At 43.9% G+C, this 25,991-nt stretch overlaps 1 protein-coding gene across 10 annotated transcripts in view; it reads left to right on the top strand.

Moving 5' to 3' along the window:
* Positions 1 to 25,991, top strand: part of CDRT4 (CMT1A duplicated region transcript 4) — a 64,133-nt gene that overhangs the window by 12,724 nt on the left and 25,418 nt on the right. For 3 of the 10 annotated variants that reach the window (XM_032321540.1, XM_032321543.1, XM_032321541.1), the window contains exon 1: positions 17,529 to 17,713. The exons of 1 other annotated variant lie outside the window; for it this stretch is intronic. Coding sequence is in view for 1 of the 9 variants with exons in the window: in XM_032321549.1 (XP_032177440.1) it covers positions 8,561 to 8,588 (28 nt within the window). In the remaining 8 variants the exon portion in view is untranslated. 6 more of the 10 variants (XM_032321542.1, XM_032321548.1, XM_032321550.1 and 3 more) reach the window with 6 other exon arrangements.

The raw sequence follows: 25,991 nt of genomic DNA, 5'->3' as shown, positions 1-25,991 counted from the left end.
TGCTCACCATGGCCAATCTGTCAACAGGAAAACCTGTTGATTCCATCTCCAGAATGTATCTAGAATGATGCTGCTGTCACAGTTTGCTTGAATCACTACAGTCATTGGATAAATCTTGTTCTTTCCAGCCTTCTCAAGAGACTAGAGGGATTCTTTCAAAATGCAAGGTAGGTCATGTTGCAACAGTTCCCTATTCCATTCAAGAAAAGTCCAAGTCCGCACCTGAGTTGAAAGGGCCTTATGGTAATTGACTCTGTCTGCTTGACTTATTTCACTCAGCATAATCTCTTCCAGTCCTGTCCATGTTGCTACAAAAGTTGGGTATTCATCCTTTCTGATGGAGGCATAATACTCCATAGTGTATATGGACCACATCTTCCTTATCCATTCGTCCGTTGAAGGGCATCTTGGTTCTTTCCACAGTTTGGCGACCGTGGCCACTGCTGCTATAAACATTGGGGTACAGATGGCCCTTCTTTTCACTACATCTGTATCTTTGGGGTAAATACCCAGTAGTGCAATTGCAGGGTCATTGGGAAGCTCTATTTTTAATTTCTTGAGGAATCTCCACACTGTTTTCCAAAGTGGCTGCACCAACTTGCATTCCCACCAACAGTGTAAGAGGGTTCCCCTTTCTCCACATCCTCTCCAACACATGTTTCCTGTCTTGCTAATTTTGGCCATTCTAACTGGTGTAAGGTGGTATCTCAATGTGGTTTTAATTTGAATCTCCCTCGTGGCTAGTGATGATGAACATTTTTTCATGTGTCTGATAGCCATTTGTATGTCTTCATTGGAGAAATGTCTGTCCATATATTCTGCCCATTTTTTTTTTATATAATTGTCTGTTTTGTGTGTGTTGAGTTTGAGGAGTTCTTTATAGATCCTGGATATCAACCTCTTGTCTGTGCTGTCATTTGCAAATATCTTCTCCCATTCCGTAGGCTGCTTCTTTGTTTTGTTGACTGTTTCCTTTGCTGGGCAGAAGTTTTTGATTTTGATGAAGTCCCAAAAGTTCATTTTCGCTTTTGTTTCCTTTGCCTTTGGAGACATATCTTGGAAGAAGTTGCGGTGCCTGATATCGAAGAGGTTACTGCCTATGTTCTCCTCTAGGATTCTGATGGATTCCTGTCTCACATTGAGGTCTTTTATCCATTTTGAGTTTATCTTTGTGTACAGTGTAAGAAAATGGTCGAGTTTCATTCTTCTACATGGGGAGGAGAAGGGAGTTGAGGGAAATTGGAAGGGGAGGTGAACCATGAGAGACTATGGACTCTGAAAAACAATCTGAGGGTTTTGAAGGGGCGGGGGGGTGGGAGGTTGGGGGAACCAGGTGGTGGGTATTGGAGAGGGCACGGATTGCATGGAGCATTGGGTGTGGTGCAAAAACAATGAATACTATTACGCTGAAAAGAAATAAAAAATTAAAAAAAAAACAAATAAATAAGTAAAATCTTCAGAAAAAAAAAAAAGAAGAAAGGGCCTTATGGGGTCTTCCCTCCTGTCACCTAGGGCCTCATATCTTACTCCTTTCTCCCTTGTTCTCTCTCTGTTCCACCCGCGTGGCCTCTTTGCTTTTTCAAACTTTCCAGGAACTTCCCTACCTCAGGGCCTTTGCACTGGCTGTTCCCTCTCTTTGGGTTGCTCTTCCCCCTGCTATCCACATGGCTATTACCTCCTGCCCTTCAATCTTTGTTTAAATATCACTGACCAAAGAAGCATGCCACAGCCTTCAATTTAACATCACAAACTGGACACTTTGCTCACCTCGCTTCACATTTTCTTTTCTCCCACACCTTGGCAATCCTTTTAGTATCCAATGTAATTTACTTGTTATGTTTGAATTTTATTCATTATTTCCTCTTCCCAGTATATAAGGTCCAAGGAGCAGTAATCTTAGTCTGTTTTGTTCACAGCAACAACTACAGTCCCTGGCACATAATTGTAAATCACGAAATATATTTTGAATCAAATAATGAATTTTTCATGTGGCTTTTTATATAAATGCCACCACATAGCTTATTAGTCATTTAATTCATTTACTCAACAAATATTGATTAAACACATATCTAACCCCAGAAACTGGATTAAACCCTGAGATCTGACTTGCTCGAGACAAAGGAATGTTATTCAGTGATAAAAAAAAAAATTGAACAGAAAGACATGTAGGAAACTTCCACACACACACTGCTAAGTGAAAGAAGCTAGTTTGAGAAGACTAGCTTGATTGGCATGATTCCAGTTATATTATATTCCAGAAAAGGCAAAACTATGGAGAGATTAAAGGGATCAGGGTTTGGCAGGGGTTCAGAAGGAGAGAAGGAGGATGAGTAGTTGAAACCCAGGATACCTTTAGGGCAGTAGAACTATTCGGTACGGCACTGCAAGTGGTGAATACATGACATTACACATTTGTCAAAGCCCCTAGAAATACATACATCTCCAACAGTGAGTCCTAATGCAGACTAAGGTAATAATAATGATAGATCTTAGTTAATAATAATGTTTCAGTATTGGTCCATCAATTGCAACAAATATCACTCGTGCATGGTGTTAATACTGGGAAACTGTGGGAAAGGGATTCTATTGGAGCTTGCTGTACTTCCTTCTTGGCTTTTCTATAAAACTAACATTGCTGCAAAAAGTCCATTAATTAAAACAACAGCATCAACTCTCACAAGCTAACTGCTCCTTAAAACCTGCTATTTTCCCAGCATGCCCTGTCTTATTGGTTTCATTGAGCATCTAGTTATGCCAGGGACCCAGGAGTTGACCTTGATGCCATCTCACACTTGATTCTGCCTGTCATGAACCAGTAAGATGCCCTGCTTTGACCTCCTGAGCAGTTCTGAATTTCCTGCCTTCATCTCCACCAGCATCCCAGGTCATCAGCCGTCACAGGGACTACTTTAGCAGCCTCTTTCATGATCTACCTGCTACCATCTTGACCCTTCCAACCTTCTTTGCGTTGTATCTACCAAGATTCAAAACACAAAGCTGAGAGTGTCAGCCCCTGCTTCAAACCTTGATACCTTCCTATTCCTCTTAGGATGAAGACAAAGCTTCTTCATGTGGCTTCTTTCCAGTGTCAGTCCCTGGCAACTCTTTCATGCTCATTTCCCACTGCACGCTCCCCCCCGCCACCTTGTTGAGGGTCACTCCATTTCATGACCAATCATTCTATCCCTTCCCCTGGAATGATTCCTTCTCTTTTCTCTTTACTGTATGGCTTCTACTCAACACTGTCAATTTTAGTTGGATTATCACTTGTTCTGAGAATTCTTCTCTAACCTTGGATTAGCTCTCCACCTTGGTGCTCCAAGCAATGTGAAATTGTATGTTTATTTGTGATTGATTAATGCCAGTTAGTAGGCTGCACAAACCATACCTACACTCCCTGAGGGTCGAGCAGAGCCTGTTTTTGCTGATCATTGTTTCTCATGCTGGACCACAGTGCTCAAATAGTATTTGTTGATGAATGAATAAATACGTGAACAAGACATCAGAACATCACTGGTGATTTTGAAGATGGTGAATATCCACTCAAGCTTTCATCCTGGGTCGGCATCTTTGCCTTTGGCTTAAGGCAAACATAGAGACTGTGCCCTTCACTCAGGGAACAGGGACCTGTGTGGTTGATTCAGAATTTCAGAGGGAGCTACATGTGTTGAATCTGTTATTTTCAAATCCTGCTTTTTCAGAAGGCTTACCGAAAGCTGCAAGTACTCACTCCATCCGTGATCTCATTCAGGGAGGGAGCGTTTTGGATTTAAACACATTTGGCTGTTGAAGAATACTGATTGCAAAATAGGGTGACTTCATGTTCATTCCACCCCCCCCTTAGAAGAAGCACCGTTTTCTTTACACTGGGCCAGCCTGGTGAGAAGTTCTCTGAAGGAACAGAAAAACAGCATTTAAGAGACATCCAGTTTTAGCTTCATAAAAGGACCATTGTAATAGGGGGTTTTACATGTCCATTTGTAATGAAATTTCCATGTGTCTGTGAGAGAATGTCACATCCTCAGGCATTAGGGTTTTCAGTGTGGATGAGGTTGTTTATTTTCCCCTTCCTGGGGTTTGGAGATCCAGCCGCCTGTTTCCCTACTGAAGTCCTGTCCTGCATAGCATTTGGGAACCCCACGATCGCCTCTATGTACTTTCAGTTCACATACACAGGTACTGGGGCTTAGGGGTTCCAACATTTCTTCTTTCTCTGGAGGACAGTTCAGCCCATACCACATCTCTTATAGCTGAGACAGTTCCATGTTTCAGTTCCATAAAGCAAATCCTGTATTTTGCAGGAAGCCATCCAAATAAAGAACAGATATTTCCATTTATTTTCATGTAATTTTTTGGTGTAGTTGGGAGGAAGGAGGCTGGAGACAAAACAACCAAACAACAAACTGGATTTGGGGGGAAGAAGGCAGCATTGTATATTTCTTGATAAATGCATGTATATACACACAGAGACATAGAAACATGCATATATGTATATTTATATGAATTTTATGTAATTCTATCATCTATCTATCTATCTATCTTCGTATCTATGTATCTATGTGTCTATCATCAATCAATCATGCTTATGGTACAGAATGTTTTGGAGTGCCTATGTTTTCTTTCTCATGTGTTAATCCCAAGAAAAAAACAACAGAATGACATCTAACCTAACTTGTATTTTCACACCCCCCCCCCAAAGGGATTCTCCTTATTTCCCTGAATGCTACTAAAGTCTCCCTCTGAGACTGCTGGTCACCAGGGCCAGCAGCTTGAGATCTGGGAAGAGAGGGGCAGTAGCTGGAGTTGGGGGCTACCCCAGCATGGAAGAGTTGATGTCACAGATTGGATCTCCTTTGTAGCAGATGCACCAGGGGCTGAACCAATGCATGATGGGTACATTTCTCTCTTAGGTTGGTTTCTTAGGCAAGCCCACAGCAGAATAGCAAGACTTTCTTTCATGTCAGGCACTGTTCTAGGTGCCAAGGATGCAAAAGTAAACAAGAGAAACACGGACTTGGATGCTAAGGAGCTTACATTCTGGTGGGGTTAGGGGAGTCTCCATTCTGGGAAGCTGGCCCCATACCCTAAGGCCCTGGTCCACATTTTAGTGAGCACACAAGGCGGAGAAAGGTCTTATTTTCATGTTACACTTGCAGACTGTGCCCACGTGCCTGGCACCTCTCCCCAGGCTTCCTCAGGATTTTAGGTCACTTATTCCCTCTACCAAAAGGTCCGGCAATGAGTCTGATTTTTAGTTGTAGTTTTTGGCTGCTGTTGTAACTGTAATATATCTGCAGCACTTTCTGCACCTTGAACCAGTATATACCACAAGAGCCTCTATCCTTCTATGTTTAGCAGCTTTAAGCTCCATTGTGAAGAAAAAATTTCAATAATTAAATGTACTACATCAGACGTGTCACACATAGGGTGCTTTGAATTTTTTTTTTTTTTGGAAAAGTCTTTAAAGCTTTCAGGCTGGGCTGTCAGGAAAATGGAAATGACCTCTGCTCTGTCCCAAGAAATCAGAGTTCAGAGTGTCTTCTCACGGAGGGTTGAACAAGTGCATGGATGGCCCCGGGAATCTCAAAGGTGCTCTCCGGGATGTGGGCAAACTAAGGCAGGAAAGACAGTGGGACAGCTGGGTATGGGTCTCAGTCTTGCTGCTTCACAGCTGTATTGTTCAGGATCAAGCCCATTGGATTCAGTTTCCCATCTAAGAAGACTGAAAAAAAAAAAAAACCAACAAAAAAACCCCAAACCCACACAGTTTCATGGGATTGTTTAGAGGCAACACAGGACTCTATGGGGTTTAGAGTGGGTACCAGCAGGGGGCGTCTGAGAAGCAATGCCCCCAGAGTGGGTATTCTACGGGGACTTGCTGCCTTATCCAGTGCCTGGGGTCGGCTTCCTATTTCAGAACTTCGATCTACATATGCTCTGAAAGATTAATCCATTGTTGAATGAAAACCACACTGAACTTGATCAAATGATCGGTACTGTGTTAAGGCGTTGGTTAAACCTATCAGAATTTAGCGACTCAAAATCTAGCCCTGATAGTCTCTAGTTGCGTGTCTGGAAGCAAACTGTCTACCCTTTCTGTGCCTCAGTCTCCTCCTCTATAAAATGGAGCACAGGCCTTATAAAGTTGTTGTTAGTTGCTGAGTTAGCCTTTGTAAAATGTTTATATCAGGGCCTGGCACATAATAAGCTTTTAATAAATTTTAGCTATTATTATAAACCCCCAATTTGGAAAGAGCTCATAACCCCAAGAGTGGCTTTCAGCCAGAGAGGGTGGGTAGGGGGTCATACTGGAATCGTGATATTTAATTTCTGGTATTTATTTATTTGAAACTTCAAATAACATGAAGGATTTCTCTTTTCATTTTTCAAAAGAAACATTAGATTAACAAAAGGTTGCCCTGCTACATAATAAGATTAGGCTTGCCTATCACCGTGTGCAATATTCAGCTCTTGCTCCATATGATAGAGAGTAAATTCTATGTCAGATGTTTTCTGCATGTAAATGGAACTATTCTCCATACCAAACCTGGCTAATCCACTCGCGAAGAAGGAGCTGAGAGCAAAACTTTTACATTTGCACGGTCCTTGAACAGTTTATGAACATTTCCAAATCTATGCCTTAGTTTCAGACTCAGAGCATCCTTGCAAAATGAAGAGGGCAGGTATTACTGCAATCTTTCTTTTATAATGAAGAGATTGTGCCCTCTGAGAAGGAAAGGAACATTCCTAAGGCTGCTAGGTTAGTAGGAAGCACCTGGAACAGAAATACTTTCTCCCTGGGGCTTCCAGGGGACCAGTGGCCAGGGAAGGAATATGCTAGGACGAGACCGCTGTTGGACCGGGTCAGGAGGCAGAAACATGCCTTATAGAATTATTATAGGTACACACCATCCTATAATCTAGGGTGGGAAAGGAAATGGAAAGATATCAAGTTTTGTCTCCTACAGAAAAGCCACCATCTTCTGGCATTTATCCATCTTAAAGGAATTTGGCAACAAAGTAGGAATTTATCAGCAGTCATTTCCCGAATGCTTTTTCTGTAGGACTTTGATGTATGCACGGGAGCTGTTGGAGGTCAAGAGAGCCACAGACCACTGCAGGGTTCCTAGAAGAGTAAAATGTAGAAATGACAAGTTTCCAAACTTGCTGTGATGTCTTTGATGTTCACAATGAAAGTGCAATGCTTTTGATCTCCACATTATGGGTCATCAGGGGAACTGCAAATTCAAACAATGGGATACCTATCACTGCAGACCTATTGGAAGGCCAAACTCTGGAAGACTGATGACACCAAATGTTGGTGAGAATATAGAGCAAGAGGAACGCTCATGTATTGCTGTTGGGAGTGCAAAATGGTACAGCCACTTTGGAAGACCGTTTGGTGGTTTCTTAGAAAATGGAACACACTCTTACTATTTGACCCAGCAATTGTATTCCTTGGTATTGATCCAGATGAACTGAAACCTGTGTCCACACAAGAGCTGCACACAGATGTTTCTAACAGCTTTATTTATTATTACCAAAACTTGGAAGCAACCAAGATGTCCTTCAGTAGATGAATAGATAAATTGTGGTGCATCCAGACAATGGAATATTATTAGCATTAAAAAGGAACGAGCTATCAAGCCAGGAAAAGACATGTAGCGACCATCAATGCGTATTAATTATGAGTGAAATAATCTGAAAAAGCTGCATACTGTGTGATTCCAACTTTATGATATTATGGAAAAAGTAAAACTATGGAAACAATAAAAAAATCAGTGGTTGACAGGGGATGGGGAAGGGAGATAACTGTGTGGAGCATAATGGATTTGTAAGGCAAGGAAAACATTCTGGATAATATTATGCTTGATCTTAGCCAAAAGGCTGAGAAGCAATCTGGATAATATTATAATGACAGAAATATGTCATACATTTGTCCCAACCCATAGAATATACAATACCAGGAGTGAGCCCTAAGATAAATGATGGACTTTGTCTGCTGCTGATGTGTCAGTGCAGGCTCATCAATGGTAGCAAATGTACCACCCTGCTGGGGGGATGCAGATGGGGGGGCAGGCACTATATGGGAAATCTCTTTACCACCCTTCTCAATTTTGTTTAAACTGGAAGCTGCTCTTAAAAATGCCTTAATTAAAAGTAATGCTTTTCAATTTACTAAGAGTGTCGTGCAATATAACTGCACTATTTTAATTAACTATGGGGTTTCTAAAAAATAATTGCTCAATAATGCAGAACAGGAAGTGGGGCTGGCACATTGTCAACACTTTATGTCTTGGATAGAGCAGTAACTAAAACACAGTTGCTATCCTCAAGAAGCCGTTGAACCACTAGAGTATACAGACGTGAAGAGCCAACAATATTACAATGAGATAAGTATGAATGGTACGTTAGTGGAGGTCCAAAGACGGAGTGGTGAGCTTTGCCTGGTGGAATCAGAGAAGGCCTCCCAGAGGTGAGAAGCTAGCACGAGTTTGGAAACTTGGGTAGAACTTTGCAAAGTAGAGGAGGAGACAGCATTCCAGATGGAGGGAGCAGCATGCATGTCCCTGATGTAGCTGTAAATGGTGAGCATTGTGGATCATCACACTGATACTACCTACTTGGGTCATAGGGAAATCCCGTGATGCAGTTTTAGTTCCCATGGGGCAAGATTTTACTTTTACTTTCATGCCTCCAACTCCTTGTGAGGCACTTGAATCCTTCCTCCTCCTGCTTGTTTCTGGGGAGTGATGCATGAAATGGTAGATGTTCCGAGTTGATGGGTCAGTGAGGGTCCCCAGTGGAGGCCATCTTGAAGCAGGTTCTCTTCTTCTTGGCGCTCTAGGACTCTTGATTTGAAGAATCTGTTCTTTCTCCTGTCTAGCCTCTCCTTCCCTCTGCCAGCACCCTGAGTAACTCCCGAGCTTCTGAGAATGAGAACTTATATCAACACTTGCCAGTGAAAAATGGAATTAAACATGTGGATCTCTTGCAAAATAAATTACGTAAAATGTTCCAAAGATTAAAGAAATTCGGATGGGCTTGCCTGCTATTCTGGATAACTATATTATAAGATTCTTTCTTGAGTTGAAAGCTGAAGGTTGACTAGGTGAGATGTGCCTTGGGGTCCAATTTGATAACGCGGTCCAGAGCTGGAGGTTTTGATGCATATCTAAGGGAAGTAACCAGCCAGCCTGGACAACTGGGAATAACAGAACTGGTAAGAAAGTTCTGGAGGAACTGGTGGAAGAAGATTTGAGTCTATGTGGCTTGGTGTGTATTACTGTCTTTGCTGTTTGGCATTTCTTTTAATAACCTAGCAACTGCCATGATTTGTTGAGAGATCTGCTCTCTTGAGTTGCTGGCCTCAGAAGGGAGAACATGGAGGAAAATAAAAGAGGAAGCATATCTCAATCTATCTACGTATTTGTCTTCTGTCTATCTAGATCTCTCTCTACTTGGCCAGTTGTCCGATCTATCATTATTGGTTATTTTTTATGTGTATGGTTCATCTCTTCTTCTCATCTAATCTTTAGGATATATTTGGAAGGCTAATTCAGCAGGTTACCTTTTAAGAAAAAACAGTTTTTACCCTATGACCCAGCAATCACACTAAATACTGGGTATTTACTGTCCTGCCTAAATACTGGATATTTACCCTAAAGATACAAATGTAGTGATCAGAAGGGGCACGTGAACCTGAATGTTTATAGCAGCAATGTCCACAATAGCCAAACTATGGAAAGAACCTAGATGTCCATCAACAGATGAGTGGATAAAGAAGATGTGGTTTATATATACAATGGAATACTATGCAGCCATCAAAAGAAATGAATTCTCTGCATTTGTGACAACGCGGATGGAACTAGAGGGTATTATGCTGAGCGAAGTAAGTCAGTCAGAGAAAGACAATTATCATATGATCTCTCTGATATGAGGAATTTGAGAGGCAGGGTCGGGGGTTTAGGGGGTAGGGAAGGAAAGAATGAAACAAGTTAGGATCGGGAGGGAGACAATCCATAAGAGACTCTTAATCTCAAAAAGAAACTGAGGGTTGCTGGGGGTAGGGGGGTAGGGAGAGGGTGGTGGGGTTATGGACACTGGGGAGGGTATGTGCTATGGTGAGTGCTGTGAAGTGTGTAAACCTGGCGATTCACTGACCTGTACCCCTGGGGCTAATAAGACATTGTATGTTAATAAAAATAGTTAATAAAAAAATAAAAAAGAAAAAAACAGCTTTATTGAGCTGTAACTCACATTCTATACAGTTTACCAACCTAAATTGTACAACTCAATGGTTGTCTTGTGTATTAACAGAATTGTGAAAACATCCCCACAGTTAACTTTTAGGGAATTGCCATCACACCAACAAGAAGCTCAATACCCTTTAGCTGTCACCTCCTCCATTGTTCCATTCTCCCCCACCCACCCTGCTTCCATCCTTGGCAACTTCTACTCCACCTTCTCTCTCTGTGGATTTGCCTATTCTGGACATTCATATGAGATGGTGTCTTTTGTGATGGGCTTCTTTCACTTAGCCTAATATTTTCAAGGTTTATCCATAATAGTAGCTATTTTTCTTAAGAAGCCATGAGTCAGGTGAGACATAGTAAAATGTTCTCCCTGTTGTTGTGTTTATGGACGTAGGGAAGCAAACTCTGCGTGCCCTATTGCCCAATGAAGTATTATTGAATTAATTTTGTCTTATTGAAGCTAAGGTGTTAGCACTGAATCTGCCGGTAGGATTGGGACACAAGTCCCGTCTTCCAAAATGAAGTACTGGTAAAGTAGGTACATTCTGGAGCCAAATTGTCTGGATTCAAATTCAAGCTCTGCCCACCCACCTCATTGCTACTTGTGTGACCTTGAGCAGGTCACAACTTTCCTGAAACTCAGTTTCCTCCTCTGAAAAATGGGGATTAAAAATTGTACCTAATTTCTAGGGTGACTATGAGGACCAAGTGAGATAATCAATGTGAAGTTCTTGGCATATTTTGCCTGGCTCCTGATATGCCTTCAAGAAAGGCTGACAGCCATTGTCATTAATTTTTCAATGAGCGACAGCTCGTTAGGCACATGACAACTATACTGCAATATAAGTTAATCGAAAGACCTATGATCAAAGAGCCCTGGAGCACAGTGAAGGGGACAATCAATTTTGTGCAAGGTGGGGACCAGAGATAGGGGAGGATTTTTTTTTTTTTCAGGACTGCAGCCAAGGTCCAGACCTACTGTTGTATTTTAAAGATTTTCAAATTCAATGGCTTTTGAGCAGGCATTCGCCATTCACCCCTACCACTCCTTAATGAAGTAGGCGCATTTGTTTGGGATATTTATGTTCCTAGCCTGCTCTTCGAGGCTCTAGAGTTCTGTGTCCCATTGTGGAAGATGACCTTTGACCTGAAACTTAAAGGCTGGCTCTGAATTAGCTAGACAGGACGCAGAAGGGGGCAGGATGAGGGGGTGGGTATTTCTTACGGACCTATTGGAAAGTATGCAATTCTACCATATGATTAGTGACACTCTCTTTCATACATTCTTTTAGTTTTAGTTTAGTTTTTCTATAATGAACAATTCATGCAGGCACGTGATACAACAAACTACGGAATGAAAAGCACATCTCTCATCTTTGGCCTGTGGTCTTCCTTTCCCTCCTTGGTTGCTGTTGGAATTTTAGAATTTTGCAGCTCTCCAGAGGCCAATCACCGATACATGTCCAAACGTCTAAACATGCATCTATCCCTTCTCATCCTTTTGGTTTTTTTCTTCCCCACAAGGGCAGCACTTTGAAAATATTTTTAAAATAAAAAGCGAAGAAAACCCACAAAAAATGAAAACAGAGCCCAGAACCCTGTGGTTTTGTTTTTTGTTTTCACTTTTATTACAGAATTTTCTCTAGGGTATACATGAACAGAGACACAAGTACAATGAACCCTCTCATACCCATTGACCAGCTTCTGCAGTTACCTACTTTTGCCCATATTTTTCATGTATAACATGCTTCCTTTGATTTTGCTTGCTTTCCCTTGGGGTTATAGTATATTAAAGACCTTGCATTTTTACCCAAGTATTTATTGTGATCATTGTAGATAGAGATTTGCCTCATTCGCTTAAACAGAGCCATAAAATTTCCATTACACAGATATTCCATATTTTAATCAGCCCACCTCCCCCTCTTTGAGCAGCATTGAGTTCATTTGCAGGCTCTTGACATCGTAAACAGTGTCACCAGATGCATTTAGTTTAGGCCATTGTGTTATTATTTGACCTTACCCATTCTCCTGCCTAGGAAATAGAATTACATTGTATAATTAGTATTCCCCATTAAGAGCTGCAAGTTCTGTACATAGTTCAGTAGAAAAGACATTGCATTGCATTTTGCCACCCCACTCTCTTGATGTGAGTTTTATCAGCTAGGATTAAGTTCAACTGGGAGTGGCAGGAAATCCTAAACAGTGGCTTAAGCCACATAGAAGTTCATTATAGAAGTTCATTTCTGTCTCATGTGAAAACCTTGTACTGGGTCCAGAGTGGGAGGGGCCCTCCACAGTGTCAAGGACTTGAGCTCTTTAACTCATTGTTCTGCTGTAAGTGGCTTCCATTCCCAAAGTCATCGTATGATACAAAATGGCTGCTTTAGCTCCAGCTATCATGTCTGTATTCCTGGCAGCAAGAAAGACGAAAGGAAAGGACAAAGGTACACTCCTTCTTTGGGACCTTTCCTGAAAGTTGCACATACCACTTCCACTTACATTTCATGGGCCAGAACTTAGTCTCATGGCCATCTAGTTGGTAAATACAGTCTTTATTTGGGGGTGCATGGGAATTCAACTACAAATCAGATATAAGCATTGCACAGCTAGTGTGTGAACAAGGTGCTGTGGGATCTGCACAGCTAGTGTGTGAACAAGGTGCTTGCTGTGGGATCTATCAATATGCCCAAAGGGAGATCAGGAAAGGCTTCCTAGAGGAGATGATACTGGAGCTTGCCTAAGACAGGCAAAGTTTGCTTTTTATGAGATTAAATAAAAATAAGCTGGGAATTAATGAGAAATACAACTTAAAAAATTGAAGTTGTTTCCCAACCTTTCTCATTTTCTAAGAAATTCTGCCTTCAGTCCTCAGCAAGAGTTACTAGCCCAACTCAGGAATCGTTTGATGAGTGGATGAATGAAAGAATCAAGGGAAAGTGCTGTTGGGAATGGACTCCTGAGGCTGAGACTAGGCGTAGTTACTGTGGGAGACTTTATTTTCTGAAGATAGCCATGACAATCACATGCTCTTCTGCAGTTTGTCTTTGTCATTGCTCCAGAAGGTGTGATCTATTGCACCACCCTTGTGAATCTGGGCAAATGATGTGATTCCTCTGTCCAATAGAACAGAGCAGAAGTGAAGCTGTGCTAGTTCTGGGGAAGTCCTCAACTGGCCTTGTGGTTTCTATCTCATGTCTCTTGTGACTACCATGCTGGAGAGGAGCCCAAGCCATGTGCACAAGTCTGGAGGATGAGACACCATGGGGAGAGAGAAAGGAAGGGAGAGATTAGGGAGCATCTCGGTGCCAGACAAGTTATAAAGAAGTCATCTTGGAAATAGACCTTCTAGCTCTGCTGTCCTGGCTGATGCCATGTGGACTGGAGAACTATTCAGCTGAGCCCTTCTTGAATTCTGAACCCACAAGTGTTTAAGTGAAATAAGTGTAGCTTGTAGTGCAACCATAGATCTCTGGAAATCTGCCTTGAGACACAATGTTATGGTATATGTTGAGTTGTTCCTGGCAGGGTCCTGCAGGAAGGGCCTGTGAAGAACATCTGGGGAGGGCTTCAGATGTGGCCAAACATAGCTATGAGTGAATTTCATGTGGCATCCAACAACCTTCTGCACCAAAAGGAAGAGGACTCCTTTCAGAAATTGTCTTAGGGGCACCTGGGTGGCTCAGTGGCTTAAGCCTCTGCCTTCGGCTCGGGTCATGACCTCAAGGTCCTGGGATCGAGCCCCACATCAGGCTCTATGCTCAGCAGGGAGCCTGCTTCCTCCTCTCTCTTCCAGCCTCTCTGCCTGCTCATGATCTCTGTCTGTCAAATAAATAAATAAAAATCTTAAAAAAAAAAAGAAATTGTCTTACATTTTAGATGCACCCAGAACAGCCTGTCATAGAAGCAGGAAGGGAGCTATCAAGTACATCTAGACTCATGTCAAAAGGACTCAGGAAACAGCTTGAAAAGGTTCTGGCTGGTTAGAGAAGGGACAGTTTGAGGATTTGTAAGAATAAGGACTGCAATGGATTGAAACACTTCAAGTGTAAGTACATCACAAAACCTAAAAACTTCAGTCACTTTTGGAGCATGCAAATATCCAGTTTATTATTTTGAAGACTGATAAATAAGAGAAAAGAAACCCATGACTTATTTGTTCCACTTTTCCCATGTACTGAGCCTCAGTGTAAGCAGTGTTGATGAGAAATGTCTTATAGATTTAGTCTGCATAAAAAACAGAGAAGGAATGGTAAAATTAAGATATCAATTTGAAACTCCTGATGAAATGACTTTTCTTATCAGCAATCATTAGCAGCTGCTAACATCACAAATCAGACACAACTTGGCATCATGTCACTCCTATTTACCATACTGTCTATTGAAAAGTGAAACTGGACCCAGTCCAGGCTTTAGATCTTATGGCCAACTCATAGGGGACAGAGGAACCAGTTAAAGGACACCATAGAGATGTCATCCACATACTCTAGACTGTAGGAAACTCTTTCTTTAGCAAGTAAAGACACAACAGGAGGGAGGGAAGGGGAACCTGTGTAATAAAAGGGATATCAGCTGATTGAAATGCAATTGTGATTCCACAACCCCTCTTGGCCATTATGCCGTTCAGGACGTACTTTAAGTTTTAGCACTGTTGCCAAGTACCAGTTCTTTTTTAACATGCTATGTGTGTTCTGGAGAAAACTAGCTTGTTCCAGGCCATATCACAGGCCAGAGGACAGGCAGTGGATTGCCTGGTTTGATTTGTCCACTTTTGGCTTATTCAACTTGAGAAACAGGGCTGTAGGGGACCTTACTAGGACAGGTTGATGTGTACTAGTGTTTAACACTCTGGATGCAAGGTGGGGACCCACGGGGAGAACTGATAAACTTCTGACTGAAAGTACTGTTTTCTCTGAGATTTTCTTTTCAGTTTTCACAGAAAATCCAAGTGTGTGGGCCAAAGAGGTACATCTGAATCCACTTAGTGATTTGGGGAGTAGTGAGGGGGAAGAGTAAGAGAATGTAAGAGCATGTAGGAGAGGTGGGAGCTGGGGGTCTGAGCAAGTCCACTATGGATTCTGAGTAGGTTCTTACATTGAGCTGATGCAGAGAGCTAGTTGGTTTCCCCTTCTGTATTTTTTTTTTTTTTTAAGAGAGCAAGAGAGCATGAGTGAGGGCAGGGGGAGAGGCAGAGGGAGAGGGAGAGAATCCCAAGTTGAGGACAGGCATGTTCTCGCTGCATTGAGTATGCAGTCCAATGTGGGACTCAATCTCCAAACCCTGAGATCATGACCTGAGGCAAAACCGAGAGTCAGACACTGAACTGACTGAGCCACCTGGGTGCCCCCAATTTCCCCTTCTTAATGACATATACCGTGGAGTTGGCACCTCTGATTCTTCTATTGAGGAACTGTGTATCTATGGGCTGCTCACTTGACTTCTCTGTGTCTCAGTTTCTTCATTTGTGAAATGGGGATTAAAAGAGTAGAACCTATGTGTTAGGTCCATGCAGATTTTGAACACTGGATCAGTTAGTGCTTGAAAAGTTGAGAACAGTACTTGGCACAGGGTGCAGGCACGGGTGACTGAGAGCTAGCTCTTGGGCCCCCTGTGTACCTTAACCTTAATTTTGCACTGAATGAAGGGAAGGAAACATACTCAGCATTTGCCTGTTGGGAGGTTGTCAAGGAGGACCAGTGACGAGGCTGGCGAGGTACACTGAGGGACTTTGGCAGCCTATGAGTATCTCCAAACTGGTGAGCACCAGGGCTTACATTGCACACTTGCTTGGCTTGTCCCTCTCACAGCCAATAGAAGCCAGTGGGTGAGCCCAGATGCACATCGTGCTGACTCGTGGGGAATTTGCTGCCCACAGAGGAGGGAAAAATGCACCTCCCTAAAGCCAACAAAGGCCAGGCCAGCCCTGTGGGAGGAAAATAGCTCAGGCTATAGATTTTCTTTCCAAGACTTGGAGTTTCGCCATGAACAACATAGACACGGATGTGATTAGCATCATGGCCTCGTGAAGCACCGTCTGTGTGCTGTCAGTTGGCAGGACTGATGTCACTTCTCAATGTCACTCTGGTTCTTTAACTGATTGGTTCAGTTCCAGGCTGGGTCCCAGCTCCTGTTACCTGCAGTACTAGACCTATAAGTGCCTCAAACAACTCCTTCAAGCTGCCTAAGACTTTAAAAGTTTCATCTTTGGAGGTTCTTGTGAAACCATGGGATATGGTAGGTCACCTGCCATTCCCACCCCCGCAACTCTAAACTAGCCCTGCCCTTGATCTTTGGATGCAATGATGTCCAAGTCTTCCCTAGATTTGCCAGGAGAGAGAATGAAACATTCTTAGACCTCATTTCCTTTCTTGCTCATGCAAGCCCTAGAGCATCTCCAAACAGCCAGGCCAGGGATTCTGCATCCTTATTTGGAGTATCCTCCATGATGTCTGAGGAGAGGTTGGAGCCGTGGTCCCACTGGAATTGGAATTACGGGGTGGGAATGGATGCAAAGATCTGATGTCAGGACAGAGCAAGGTGACAAGGGTCTGAGTGGGGGTTTGGGTCATGGGCAGTCAGGGAGGGTAGGTTCATGTAACGTGCAGGGAGAAAACATGTCAGAGGTATTACCAGAAGGGCCAGATAGCTCTGTAACAGACAAGTCCAGCCTGGCTCTGGACCTCCATCCCAAGTTGATATGTGCAATGACACCTCCACGTTTCCCAGCCGGCTCTGTACCTGTCCTCCTTGAATCTTGGAAGATATTTCAGATTTGGGGTCACAGGTGGGATTAGAAACTGCACACCCCAAACAGCTTCCTGGTGACAGCAGTTCTCTCTTCTGTTCATCCAAAGAGCATTTTGTTTCAGAGGAATGTCGTAAGGAGCTTGCTGGAAAGGTAAATTCTTGGCCTCCACCCTTCAGATACTGAATCAGAAACTCCAGGCTGGGACCGATAATCTGTGTCTTCATAAGCTCTCTAGATGATTCTGGCACCAAGGAACTTGACCACCAGTCTCATCCATCTCTGTACGTGGCCAGGTACTGTGCAGAATAAATGTGTGTTAAAATGAAGAAAATCCATGTCTCATTGGCTCTCCGGCCAGAAGAGGTCCCGAATGAGATCATGCCCAGCACACAGTAGGCATTTCACTAAGGGGGACAGGAAATACTGTTCCAGCACCAGGGTTTGAGGACTGTGTGGCTCACCGGGGAGGAAGAGAACAAGGACAGAAGATTCATGGGTGGGGAGCATGGTGACTGCTGATGTCACAATGCCCGTTTACCCTGACGTCAGGACCACCTGAGAGGGTGGCAGAGAGAGGATGGCTGGCTGCGGTGAGAAGAACAACAGGGAGGTGGGATTGAGGACTAGACTATTTGCAGACAAAATATAAGCACCAGGCAAGAGAACCACCAGGGGACTGGAGGAAGCATGGGGAATCACCGAGACCTCTCAGGTAGGCGTCTGGGTAGAGCAGCAGGTGTCTCTGATGGGGACAGTCCAGGGTGACAGTGAAAACGCACACACCCAGCTACCAACGAAGACAGGTCCTTCACGGGAGCCTTCGGTTTGTTTGCGGATTCCCAGGATGTCAGGCAGTCTTTTCCCTGAGTGGCTGCCAATTCTGGTAGTACACCCCTCTGGGACTCTGTCACACATACTGATGTCCAAACTCCACCACCCAGATCCTGATCAACTTTGTTTGCTGAGGGGTCCTGCGTGGGTATGTTTAAAAAAGCCCGTCAGGTGATTCTACTCCGTCGTCAGGGTGACAATTCTACTTAAACAGGAAAACAAAACACACACACACACACACACACACACACACACACACACACACACCACACCCATGTTTTCTCCTGGGCGGTGGGCAGCAAGGGATCACGTGTCATGTCCCCAGAGATGCTCGGCCTCTGGACAGAGCTCAGCACCAAGAGAATACTAAGCTAGGACTGGTAAATGCCTTCACTGTTAAAAACCTAGAGGAACCTATACAGAAAAAGATAAACAGCCTTCTTAAAAAAAATGAATATTCAAGTGGCTTATTTAAAAATAAGAACAGGGTATAAAAGGTGACATTAAGTAAAAATAACACTCAGGGGGTACCTGCGTGGCTCAGTCGTTGAGCGTCTGCCTTCTGCTCAGGTCATGATCCTGGGGTCCTGGGATCGAGCCCCCACATCAGACTCCCTGCTCAGCGGGGAGCCTGTTTCTCCCTCTCTCTCTGCCCCTCTCGTGTGCTCTCTCACTCTCTCACTCAAATAAATCTTAAAAAAAAAAAAAAAATCAGTAGACCTTAGTTAGGATCCATACAGGTACTGTGGTGTAGACGGGGTAGCAAGAACAGGTGTCTCTTCGGGGGCCCCGTGGTGGTGGTTCTGGTACCCACAGCCACAGAGACCACTCTGTGTTGGCCGCTCGGGTTTTGAACCTGCTTGAACTACACTGAGTCAGTATGAGAGCTGCAGAGAAGCAAGACTATGGGAAGCCAGAGTTCTTGGGTTCAAATTCAGACTTCAGAGCACTCTTTCCCTCCACTTTAGTGGACATTATTTCAGGGATGTCTTCCAAGGGCTTGCAGCTGGGACTCATGCAGGGTACACGGTGGCTTCCTCCCCACGCTGTGCAGTGTTCCAGCCCTGCAAAGCCCTGGTCTGCTCTGGATGTAGGATTCTAGCAGCTTTTCTTTCTTTCTTTTTAGAAACTAGATTTTTTTTAAATATATATTTAAAAAATTCATTTATTTATTTGACAGACAGAGATCACAAGTAGGCAGAGAAGCTGGTAGAGAGAGAGGAGGAAGTAGGCTCCCCGCTGAGCAGAGAGCCTGATGTGAGGCTTAATCCCAGGACCCTGGGATCATGACCTGAGCTGAAGGCAGAGGCTTTAAGCCACTGAGCCACCCAGGTGCTCTGGATTCTAGCAGCTTTGCTTTTGTGCTCTTGAGTCCGAAGGCTGAGCCACGATTGGCCCTGGGCTTCCCTCCTCATTCCTTTAGTCAGACTGAGAGCCCCTTGGATATTGGAATCAGTTTGTCAGCGTGTGTGTGCATCTCTGTGTGTGTCCCTGTGTGTCTGTATGACTGTATGCTGGCGTACGTGTGTGTGTAGGTGCCTCTGTGTGTGTGTGTGTGTGTGTGTCTCAGTATGTGTGTAAGCATGTGTTTGTGTATTTGTGTCCCTGTGTGCATCTGCATATGTGTGCCTCTGTGTGCATGTGTGTGTATATGTAGGCGTGTGCCTGTGTGTATGTCTCTGTGTGTGTATGTGTGTGCTTGCATGTGCACATGTGTGTGTGTCTTCGTGAATGTCTGCCCGACCCCCACTTTTTGGAGTCCCCGATCGCTGTGCCTCACGAGTCACCCCACTAGCTCCTTCCTGCCCAGTGGCTGTCATGGAGCTCTGAGGATGAACGCCAGGCTGCAGGGCCTTGGGGAGTGAGGAAAGAGCGGCAGCGGGTACGGGCCTTTCCCTGGGGAATTTTGACTGAGAAAAGGAGAAAAATAGAAGTCAGGGAAACTTGGGGTCAAGAGAAGAATTTTCTGGAGGCGGGGACTTGTGGCGATGTTTGAACGCAGACGGGGAGGAGCAGAGGAGAGGGACGCTTGGAAAAAGCTGGTGGGGAGGCAGGGCAGGGAGCGAGGCTGGATGGGAGAGGCTGAGGAGGATGGGACCAGAGGCAGGAGGGTGCTCTGCTGCCAGGACTTGTTACCGTGCTTGGAGATGGCAGGGCGCTGTCACTGCCAGGAATGAGCTCCAACCTGCAAAGAGGTGAACAGAAGCAAGCTTTGAAATGGCAGCAAACACCCAGTGAGGTTGACATTTTGCTCATGTACACGTGCAAGCTCTCTTCCCCATCTCATTCCTGCCAGGGCCAACCATCTCCAACTCTGTGCCCCTTCCCGTTCCTTTACCCTTCCCAATCTCACCCCCATGCTCATGCTCCTATCTCTGTCTCCAACTCTGTGCCCATCCCTATCTCTTCACGCTCCCCAAGCCCATCTCCATCCCTAACCCCAAACCCATGTCCATCCCTATCCCCATCCTTATGTGTATGCAATGCCCACTTTACCAGAGAAATATGAGGGCAAAAGAGGTCAGTAACCAGCCCAGATTTATACTGCTGGCTAGCCAGGTCCAGCGCTGGAACCTAACACCACCTGACACCAGTGCTTCAAGCTCTGAGCTTCCATGCCATACTCCCACATGACTTTGAGTCCCTGGTCTCTGGACCCTATATGACCTCCGATCCTATTGCCTGCTTGACCTCCTAACATCACTTTTCTGGCTCCTGACGTGGTCCTTCGCTGTTCAAACTTCAGCCAGTCTGTGCATCTCAGCTCAGACTTCTCTACCAGCTACTGACCCTTGTCCTGGCCCCTAGCCCTGTTTCTTCCCAGGACCGCATGGGACTTCCCCAGTCCTAGTTTCCCCCAGGCCACCATATTGCTGATGACAGGACAGACAGGCAGGTAGGACAGGCTTCGAGGAGGGTGTCTAGGAGGAGGTATTTTAAGTTGGAATGGCCCACCTCCATGTCCATGGCCTACAGCAAACGGGGACTCCACTGCAGAGAGAGAAGACGGGGCTCCACAGGGGGCGGGGCTTGAGGAATCCGCCATCCAAGTGACAGTGAGAGCCCAGCGGGGGCCAGACGCCAGGAATGTGCAGCAGGTCAGGCCTGCTCCCTGAGAAATACTCAGCCTACTTTGATTTTCAATTTTCATTGTTTATCTCTAAAATAAATATTTATTTTACCTTTATATTTTTTAAGGTTTTTAGGAACACGGGAAAGAATGATTTTGGTTTTGGTTTTAGATGCTTACTTTTGGTCTTAAGGAGACAAGGGCCGATTTGCTAATTATAGACTTGAAGTCACTGGCTGATGGCCAGGCCTCCTTTGATTCGGTGCAAGCCACCTGCGCTGCTTTTCCAGGCCCTGTGCTCTTTTGTTAATGGGTTTCTGGCCGAATGATCCATTATTTTACTCTTAGTCAGGAAGACCTAACCCTCCCCCACCTTCTGCCCCCTTGTTCCTCCATTACACCAGATCTTCTGTATCCTCTCCTGTCCCCATCTTCCAGTACAAGTCTCCCCACTGATGCCGAAGAGAATCGTTCACAGGTGTGCACACACAGCCCCCCATACCCTCCCCCACCTCACTCCTCCTTTTAGGAACTTTTGCCCAATTTCTACCTATCCCTTCCACTCCCTTCCCCTGCCGTCCTGATACCTTAATTATTAAGAAAATTTGAAATATACATCAAGTGCCCAAAGACATCCAGCCTACCTCTTTGTGACTTACCAGAAGTGGACACTTGGTAACAACACCCTTGTCAGGAGGTAGGATGCTGCCAGGCCCCAGGACCTCCCCTCGTCCCCTAGCCCATCCACTCCTGTTACTTATCTCTTCTCTAATCCTCAGAGGTAACTATTGTCCTGAATTTGTGCTCATCACACCTGTCCTTTACACTGAGTAAATGTATTTCTAGACACTGCATTTTGCTAGACTTCTTTCGTGCAGTATTATGTTTGTGAGATTCATTCAGGATAAATGCACTCAGGAGTCCCCTGTTTCTTTCTGTTGCTACCTGCCGTTACATTCAATGGATATACCACTTTTTAAAATCCTTTTTATTCTAGGTGGCTATTTGGGTTCTTTTCAATTTTTGGATATCACAAGCATCACAGTTAGAAACCTTTTCGACCATGCATTTTCCTGGTATGCATTTCTGAACCTGGGCGTGCAATTGTTAAGTCTAAGGGTGATCATATGTCTGTCTTTAGCAGATGATGTCAAATTGTGCTTAGTTTACATTCCGCCTGTCAGCGTTATGGGTGGTCTCATTACTTTCCTCTTTTTCCACTTGGCATTGTCAGTTTAAAAAATTGTAGACATTCTTAGGGTGTATAGTGGTATCTCACGGGGGTTTTAATACACATTCCCTGTGGGTTGAGTACCTTCTCATTTGTTTATGGTGCCATTTGCATATTGTCTTTTGTGATGAAACTATTCAAGTTTCTCTGCTAATTTTCTGAGGTTTTTTTTCCTGTTTTTTTCTTATTGATTAGTAGGGTTTAAAATTTATTTTTATATTTATCTTTTTAAGATTTTATTTTTAAGTAATCTCTCCACCCGCTGTGGTGCTCAAACTCACAACCCTGAGACCAAAAGTCCCATGCCCCACCGACTGAGCCAGCCAGGTGCCCCTAAACATTTAAAAAAATATATTCCAAATATAAGCCCATTTTGGTTGTATGGAAGACCACAATCTTCTCAGACTTTTCATTCTCTTCATGGCATCTTCCAGTTGAACAGAAATTCTTAACTCTAAGAACTCTTTTTTCTACCCTAAGGGCATGAAGATATTTTCCTCTGTTATCTTCTAGAAGCTTCACTGTTCTAGTTCTAACAAGTACGACCCACCTGGACTTGAGTTTTGGAGTATTACGAGAAGGTAATTATTTTTCCAGATGCACATCAAGTGATCTAGCACCATTTAATGAAAATACCGTCCTTCACTCGCTGCTGCAGAGAGCCAATTGGGTAGGTCTTGTCTGAGCTTTCTTTCTTTCTTTCTTTTTTTTTTTTTTTTAAGATTTTATTTATTTATTTGACAGATAGAGATCACAGACAGGCAGAGAGGCAGCCAGAGAGAGAGAGGGGGAAGCAGGCTTTCTGTTGAGCAGAGAGCCCGATGTGGGGCTCGATCCCAGGACCCTGGGATCATGACCTGAGCCGAAGGCAGAGGCTTTAACCCACTGAGCCACCCAGGCGTCCCTTGTCTGAGCTTTCTATTCCAAGCAATTGTCTATTGATCCCACGTTGCACCTTGTAGACAATGCCCTTCTACAGTGTCTTAATTATTCGGGCTTTTGAAATCCAGCATAGCGCGTTCCTCAAGTTTATTAGTCTTCAAGATTACTGTCTCTATTCTTAGCTCCTTTTATATATAAATAAACTTTAGAAATCAGCTTGTCAGTTTCTATAAACATTCCTGTTGGGATTCTCTTTGAGATCACATTAGATCTATGGCCCGATTTTAGGAGAATTGGCATTCTTGACAATGAACACAGTACCTCCTTTGATTTATAGAGATGTTTAAACATGTCTTTTCAGTAAGGTATAGTTTTCCGTAAAGAGGACTTGCACATCTTTTGTTAGATTTAGTCCTAACTTTGAGGCCTTCGAAACAATTGTACACAGTATCTTTCTAGACATTTTATCTTATGCAAATGACTTTGCTATGCTCTCTTTGTATCCAAAAACCTCGCTAAACTCACTAATGCTAACCGTTTATTTGTAGATTTGTTTGGGTTTCTAGATAGGCAATCATGGCATACTGGTTGGGAACACTAGTTTTAGAATCCGACTGACTTGGTTTTGAATTCTTTTTTTTTTAAATTAACTAATTCATTTAAAGTAGGCTCTATATCCAATGCTGGGCTTGAACCCATGACCCTGAGTTCAAGAGTCTTATGCTTTACCAACTCAGCCAGCCAGGGGCTCCATTGGTTTTAAATTCTAACCTCATTATGCACTCTATGTAGGACTTTGAGAAAATGGCTTGATTTTTCCGAGGCTGTTTCTCTGTACAAAGTGGTGATGCTTTCTCGTAGGTTTACCATAAGGAATAAGTGAAACGAAGGATATGTCACCCTGAGGCAGTGCTAGCCTACATGAGTTTCCATTTCTGATTTGTCATTACTTTCCTTATCCTCGATTTCCTCTTTCCCATTTAATTCCAAAGCTCTACAAATTCTGGCTTTTACCCTGTCATTTTACATAGTCGCTCTCATAGGTGTGTTCCTAGTGCCGACTTTAATGCACGGTCCCATTGCAGATGCCAGTTTCAAGTTCCAGAGATCACCTGTACGTCGGGCTAACTGGCCATACATTTGGGATTTTGTACAACTCCTTCATTGGGTTGGATAATTTGCCAGGATGATTCATGAAACTCAAGAAAATGCTTTCTTATGTTTCCCTTATTAAGTAGGATGTAGTCAGGAACAGCCACATGGAAGAGATGGGGTGGGAGTGGCACAGAGCTTCCATGCTTTTTCCAGGTCCCCCACCTTCCCAGAAATTTGATGTATTCACAATCCTGAAAGCTCCCTGAACCCCATCACTTAGGGATTTTCATAGAGATTTCATTTCATAGCCACGATTGGTTAAGTCAATCGCCATTGATGATTGAAGTCAATGGCCAGCCCTTCTCCCGTTCATGGAGGTTGGGGTGGAGCTGAAAGTTCTAACCATCTAATTACCTGCTTGGTCTTTCTGGCCATCAGCCACCATCCTGAAGCTATCTAAAGCTCCCCCCTGAGCCATCTCATGAGCACACAAGAGACAATAATTTCCAAAGGTTTTAGGAGTTTTGAGCCAGGAGTAAGGGACAGAGACCAATTAAAAAAAATTATACCATAGTCTCCTTGTAGATACCTTCTCGTGGCTTTTTGAGTCTACTCCCTCGGTTCTTCTTCCTCCTCTCTGGGTCTCTTCCCAGTTTTCTCATGGGCTCTTCTTTCTTCCCATTCCTTAAATATTGATCCCCCCCCACCATGGTTCAGTTCTCATTCCTGTTCTCCATTCAATCTTTGACCTCATCTTTTTACCAAATCTGTATGTGCAGGGGGGACCGTTGCAGGTGGAGAGAATGGCTGCAATTTGGTGAGTTCAAGGACAGAGAGAAGGGCAATGTGGTTGGAGTGGGAAGGGAGAGAGAGAGAGAGAGAGAGAGAGAGAGGCAACTTTCATAGGGGTTTGGATTTCATTCCAGGGTTATGTGGAAACCCTCCAGGAAGCATGTGAATGTGGGTGCATGATTAGAAAGACCATTCTGGCTGCTGTGTGTATAAAATAAACAGTATGGCATTAGGAATAGAAGCAGGGAGTCCAGTTTGGAGGCTGTGTGAGTGTACTGGTGGTTATGGAGGCAGCACTGTAAATATTTAATCACGTGGATCCTGGTGCCCACGTCCAAATCCTGGATCCTCCACAAGAGGGAGGGCTTTGAGCAAGTCACTGAGTCTCTCTGTGCCGCCATTTTATCCTCTGTAAGAGGCCATAATAGTAGCACTTAACTCCTAGTTTTGAAGGCTCAATGAGTTAATATATTTAAAACATGGAACCATGCTATGAGTTATTATTTTTATTGTTATTAGTCATCATGATAACATGGAGACAAAACAATGGATTCAGGATATTTCTACAGGCTGAATTGACATGACTTGATGATACATTGGATCTTAAGGATGAAGGGGAGAGGAAAAAGACTCCTTAGTTTTTTTGGCAAAAGGTTTGTTTCGAGTGCTGTTTAGTAAAATGGGGAAGGCTGGGGAGGAGCAGGTCTTGGTGTGTGTGTGTGTTCAACCTCAGTGATGAACAGGGTAGTTCTGACCCATCCATAAAACATCCAAAAATTGATGTCTGGAAGGGTGTTTGATATATGAACCTGGAGTTGAGTGTTCATAGAGGCTCTGAGAAGAGCTCAGGGAAGCCTGGAGACACACATGTGGGAGCTGTGGCACAGCGATGGTATTAGACTAGGAGGGTGTGCAGATAGATGAAGAGAAGGGCACCCAGGACAGAGCATGGAGCTCTCTTGCATTAAAGCTAGAGCAGAGAAGAAGGATCTGGCAAGGATTCTTGGAACGGTGGGCTGTGAGGCGGCAAAACTAGGAGAGAGAAGAAGTCTGAGAGCAGCCATTGGGATCCATTGCTGCCAACAAGTC

Source organism: Mustela erminea, chromosome 18, assembly GCF_009829155.1.
Source record: "Mustela erminea isolate mMusErm1 chromosome 18, mMusErm1.Pri, whole genome shotgun sequence".
Lineage (NCBI taxonomy): Eukaryota > Metazoa > Chordata > Mammalia > Carnivora > Mustelidae > Mustela > Mustela erminea.
This window is presented reverse-complemented; position numbering and strand designations above follow the sequence as displayed.